General features: G+C 39.9%; 1 protein-coding gene across 2 annotated transcripts in view; it reads left to right on the forward strand.

Moving 5' to 3' along the window:
- Positions 1-6,000, forward strand: part of snx25 (sorting nexin 25) — a 230,299-nt gene that overhangs the window by 213,980 nt on the left and 10,319 nt on the right. For both annotated transcript variants that reach the window (XM_043705929.1, XM_043705938.1), the window contains exons 18-19: positions 1,046-1,227; positions 3,399-3,499. In XM_043705929.1, the coding sequence (XP_043561864.1) occupies positions 1,046-1,227; positions 3,399-3,499 (283 nt within the window). The remainder of the gene's footprint in view (positions 1-1,045; positions 1,228-3,398; positions 3,500-6,000) is intronic.

Below are 6,000 nucleotides of genomic sequence, written 5' to 3' on the forward strand. Positions count from 1 at the left end.
CACAGATCCACAGAACTACGGTTGACTCTGAGCTGCCCTTTGAAATGTTGTGGTTCTGTTCACCGAGCTGGGAATTGTGGCGAACAGAACCACAACAACGAGCACCCGAGTTACAAATCTTCTCACGAACCTTGAATGCCCTCTGACATAGTAAGTCATCTTGTCATGTAGAAACGGTTCATACAAAAATTTCCATGTCCTGTCAGTGAATAAAAACAATTTCATGAGGTCATTTAGATGTGTGCTTTTGTTTTGTACAATATTGCTTCAGCATGTAGCAAAATGTTACAGAATAAAGTGAAGCATGAGAAAAGCTAGCCACTACAGAAAAATCAACATTTACCAATGTTTTCTATCACTGAGATTGTTCACTTGCTCGCTGAGCTGGTAAGTTTGTTTGCAGGTGTTTCGTCACTATATTAGGTAATATCGTCAGTGTGCACTAATGCGACCTAATATGGTGACAAAATGCCTGCAAGCAAACTTACCAGCTCAACGAGCAAGTCAACAATGTCATCCACAACCTGAGCTATGAATCTTCTCAAGTTCGCTATCACGTTCATATTAGAAGTATACAGGATCATATGGCAGTGATGCATCATTTATTGGAATAGATTGAATCCTTAAAATAAATCTAGCCCCTTCGATAATGTATATTTTAATAATATTTGCACTGCAAAGGTTCCCTCAGCCATGTTCTAAAGCTGCAAGCTGTCATTTATAAGAACAAGGGCAGAAGACAAGTTGGAGACTGGTTCCCCTCCTAGAAACACACCAACTTGACTTGGAATTATATAAAGAACCTTCCCTGTCACTGGGTCAAAATTCTGAAATTCCCTTCTGAATGGCACTCGAGGTTCACGTGCATCAGACGGGCTGCTGAAGTTCATATCCACTTTCTCAAGGCAACTTATGGAAAAGCAAAAATGCTGGATTTGTTAGCTATGCTGCAATTCTGTGAAATAATTTTATATGAAACGTTTTGAGTTATTGGGCTGTGAGGAATGTTTGACAATGACCAGATAATGTGCATTATTCATTTTAGGCAAATCCGTGACACAATCAACTGGATAGTCAGTGAACAGATGCTAGTTTACTACATCAATCTCTTTCGAGATGCCTTCTGGCCAAATGGTAAATTAGCGCCTCCTACAGCTGCCAGAACACAGCAACAGCGATTGGAGACAAAGCACAAAGCCCAGCAGAAATTGCTCGATAACATTCCAGGTATGGCTAGTGATGCATTGCATGAAACCCTTGTGCATAATTCATGTTGAATTTCTGCATGTAATTGATTTTGACTTTTTCGCTAAAATCAATTAGTCCTGCAGGCTGACCTGATTTGTCAGCCGAAGTACAATGTATTATTCATTTTGATGACCATGGAAAAGGAATGACATGGTAACCAAAAACTTCAGATTTACTTTGCCATCCTTTAGTGATAATTGAAATGGAGAGTTGTTACAAAGTTATTAAGTATGAATAGGGATTTTTTTGCACAACATTTTTATACTAAATTTTTATACCAACAAAATCCAATCCCCTGGATATTAATGATGTTTAATCCACTACTTAAATGTGAAAACTCGCACTCAGTGAGTGAGTAACAGTCAGTGTTTTAACACAAAATTGTGATTGTTTTAAATCTCTCTGCAGAAACTGGACTGCTACAGTATGTTCAGAGAAAAAGCATTAACGGTTGACTACTATATTAGACTGGCTGTGGTTTTTGGACGTTATAGATTTTTGTTACTTAAAGGAAGTGCACTGCAGGTGTTTTGCCTTTTTATAGATGGTTGTCTAATTTAATCCACTGGTGAAGTGAATATTCTGATGATGTTCCCTCTGCTAAACACACACACCCCCCTTTTGGAAATGTACTTTGGCCACCTTGTGAATTCCATGTTGGGAATGAGAGTTCTGGTTTCTGCACTGATTTCCCCTCTCTATGGCAGGATGCATCTGGCAATATTTGTGTCTCTACGAGCTCCAAATGGTTGAGGCATGAACAGACCCCTGTCTTGCTAATTCCCATCAGTTGAGCAAATGAGCACTGTGGATGCTGCACTAGTGTTAATCCCCTGTGTGCCTGATATACAGCTAACACTGGCTCACATGTGTGCTGATATGTTGGGTATCTGTTGGGAGTATTGCTGTGCATGGGTGAGCACGGTGTTGCAGACAAAGTGCATCTATTATTCTTCACACAGGAGTAAGACTAAAACACAGCCTTTTCTTGTGAGGTTAAATCCTAAGTGAATAGGAGAATTTGCCAGTTTTATTGCCATAATTTCAAAAGGGAGAAGAGATGTAAATGATTCCTTGTCCAATCAGTGTTGCATGACTGACGTTGATGTATTATTTTGAAACTGGTGTCATTTGGAGAGAATTTAGAGTTTATAAATCGAGTTTATAAGTTTGGTATTTCAGGAGGTCATACCCTTTTTCCTGATATCCATCATTGTAAAATGAATCTGTATGTTTATACAAATTGGTTCAAGCTGAACATTTGTTTTGAGAGACCATTTCCGATAAAGATAGATAACCTTATTTAGGGAGTGAGTTCATTGTCCTATAAATTGATGCATTTCAAGCATAGTCTCTTCCCTTCATTCACTTGGTCCTAGGTAGTCACAGGCTTGATGTTGTTAAGGTTCAGGTCAGGATGTGATTGGCTGTTCGCAGACTCTATAAAATAGCTGCCCTGTAGTTACAAAGCCGACTCTGGGGAAGACCTTGGCTTTGGAATGGAAACTGGGACATGTTCCTTATTTGGTCTTTATTTTTTTATTTTCATTCATGGGATGAGAGTTAACTGCATTGCTGAGAGTCTGGAGTCACATGTGGGCCAGACTAGGTAAGGATGGCAATTTCTTTCCCTAAAGGGCATGAGTGAACCAGATAGATTTTTCTAACAATTGACTACGAATGCATGGTCACCATCAGACTGTTTACTTCTAAATATTTTTTGAATTAATTCTAAATATTTATTGAATTCAAATTCTGCCATCTGCAGGAGTTGAACCAAGGTCCCCAGAAGGTATCTGGGTCTCTGGATTAACAGTCAAGCGATAATACCATGAGGTGATTGCCTCCACAACTTTTGCCTTCCTCATTCAGTATTTTCAACTTTAACAATGTTTAAATGTAATCAAACACAAATTGAACATAAACAAGTGAATTGCCTGTGTATTTAGTTACAGCTACAGATTGGAAAGAGGTGGTCTTTGATCCTAACCAATGCATCATGTGTGTTTAGGGAAGTGTGTTCAGATTTATTAACATTATTGCCAATAGTATTTTAATTTCTCTTATGGTACTCTTCCTTGTGCTGGATCAACCATAAACCCCACCGTGAACCAAGAATTATTAGTTATTGTCTGGTATTATTTTCCCAGATGCACTGCAGAATCTCGTCGGACAGCAGAATGCGCGACATGGAATCATTAAAGTTTTCAATGCACTCCAGGAATCCAGTGCCAACAAGCATCTACTCTATGTGAGTATCATAGAATTACTTCACCCAATGTAGGCTCTGCATTGTGATCAGCAACTTGGAGAAAAGGGAATTGAGTCAGCTAATATGACACTTAATCACTGCTTTTGTTCGCCACTCTGTGAATGAAGTCAGCTGAGGGAAACCAAGGTTGAGTTTTGAACTTTGATCTCTTTGACACTGGTGTTTTTTTTTCCATCTTGTACTCAGCTTTGAAAAATAATTTCAATAACAAGTAATCAACAAAAGAAATATGTCAAGCTCATGCGTAAACCTATGTGGGTAGCTTGGAAACACATTTTAACTAGGTTGGTAAAGCCCTATACAGTGAAACTGCCAAATATGATCAGTTACCATGTGGTATGACTAAGAGACAAGGCAGAGATTGAGGGTGAGATTTTCCCTTGAGATTTGCCTGACATTTACCTTCCTTTAACAAAATGCACTCATCATGGGTAAGTATTAAGATGACAAAATCACAAAATTTCACCCCTAAATGTTCTGATATGATGTGTAATGAAGGTGAAATTTGGCTTATTCAGTAAGTGTGTCAATCTGGTGATGGCTGTTGTGAAGTCAAACATAATATCCCATTTGTCTTATTGTTCAGACCTTTGAGTATAGGAGTTGAGATGTCTTGTTGAGGTTGTCCAGGATGTTAATGAGGATTCCTCTGGAGTGGTGTGGGCAGTTCTGGTTGCCCTCCTATCAAAACGCTATTATTAAACTGGAGAGGGTTCAGAAAAGATTTACCAGGATGTTGTCAGGAGTGGAGGGTTTGAGATATAAAAATAGACTGGAAAGGCTGGTACTTAGTCATAGTAAAGATGTCACTAGTAGGGGCCAGACTTTGAAAAATTACTGTTCAGGAGGTTACAGGGGGCCAGGAGCAGACTTCCGTTGGTTTCGTAGGTCAAGTCAAACATACAGCTTGGTTTTCACCAGCTCAATTGTTGAGCTTCTAGTTCTACTCTGTATGATTTAGAGTCATACAGCACAGGAACAAACCCTTCAGTCCAACCAGTCAATGCCAACCTTGTCCCCAAACTAACCTAATCCCACCTGCCTGCACGTCACTCATATCCCACCAAACCTTTCCTATTTATGTACTTATCCAAACGTCTTTTAAATGTTAGAGCTGTACTTGCATCCACCAACCTCTTGGGCAGTTCATTTCACACAGTAATCACTCTGTGCAAAACAAAAGTTGCCTCTCGTGCTTTGTAAATCTTTCTCCTCTCATCTTGAAAATATGCTCCCTCGTTTTGAATTCTCCCACACTAAGAAAAAGACCCTTGTCTTTCACCTTATTCATGTCCCTCACAATTTTATAAACCTCAGTAAGGTCACCCCTCAACGGCCTGTGCTGCAGTGGAAAATGTCCCAGCCTTTTCGGTCTGTCTTTATATATCAAGCCCTCCATTCCTGACAACATCCTGGTAAATCTTTTCTGAACCCTATCCAGTTTAATAATATCCTTCCTATAGCAGGGTGACCAGAACTACCCACAGTACTCCAGAAGAGGCCTCACCAACATCCTGTACCATCTCAACATGGTGTCCCAACCCCTATCCTCAGTGGTCTGAGCAATGAAGACAAGTGTTCTAAAGGCTGCCTTAACAACCATGCCTACTTGTGACACAAATTTCAAAACGTTATTTGCGTAAACCCCTTGGTCTCTCTGCTACAATACTACCCAGTGCCCTATCATTAATTGTATAGGTCCTGACCTTGTAAGTATTATCAAAATGCAATACCTTGCATTTATCCAAATTAAACTCCATCTGCTACTCCTCAGCTTATTGATACAAGTGATCAAGATCTCTTTGTCATCTTAGATCACCTTCTTCATTGTCCATTATACCACCAATTTTGGTGTCATCTGCAAATCCTTGACTTTTGCCAACCTTTCATAAATTGGGGAAATTGTGGAGGGAACACAATACAATAGCACAAACTGGAGATTCATTTTTACTGCATAATATCAAGTTACATTCATACTTTGCCAAGTTCTGGTCTTCTGCATCTGTTATCTATTAAAACTGACTTTCTGTAATTGTTTATAGTTTTAAAATAGAAATGTCAACCACTCTATCTTCACAGAATTATATCCTGTTCAAAGTTTGGGAGAAGATTTGTAGCTCGGGTGTTCGTTGTTGTGGTTCTGTTCGTTGAGCTGGAAATTTTTGTTGCAAACGTTTCGTCCCCTGTCTAGGTGACATCCTCAGTGCTTGGGATCCTCCTGTGAAGTGCTTCTGTGGTGTTTCCTCCGGTGTTTATAGTGGCCTGTTCCTGCCGCTTCCGGTTGTCAGTTTCAGCTGTCCGCTGTAGTGGCCGGTATATTGGGTCCAGGTCGATGTGTTTGTTGATGGAGTTTGTGGATGAGTGTCTTGCTTCTAGGAATTCCCTGGCTGTTCTCTGTTTGGCTTGCCCTATAATGGTAGTGTTGTCCCAGTAACACCACAGAAGCGCTTCACAGGAGGCTCCCAAGCACTGAGGATGTC

This window comes from Chiloscyllium plagiosum, chromosome 2 (assembly GCF_004010195.1).
Source record: "Chiloscyllium plagiosum isolate BGI_BamShark_2017 chromosome 2, ASM401019v2, whole genome shotgun sequence".
Lineage (NCBI taxonomy): Eukaryota > Metazoa > Chordata > Chondrichthyes > Orectolobiformes > Hemiscylliidae > Chiloscyllium > Chiloscyllium plagiosum.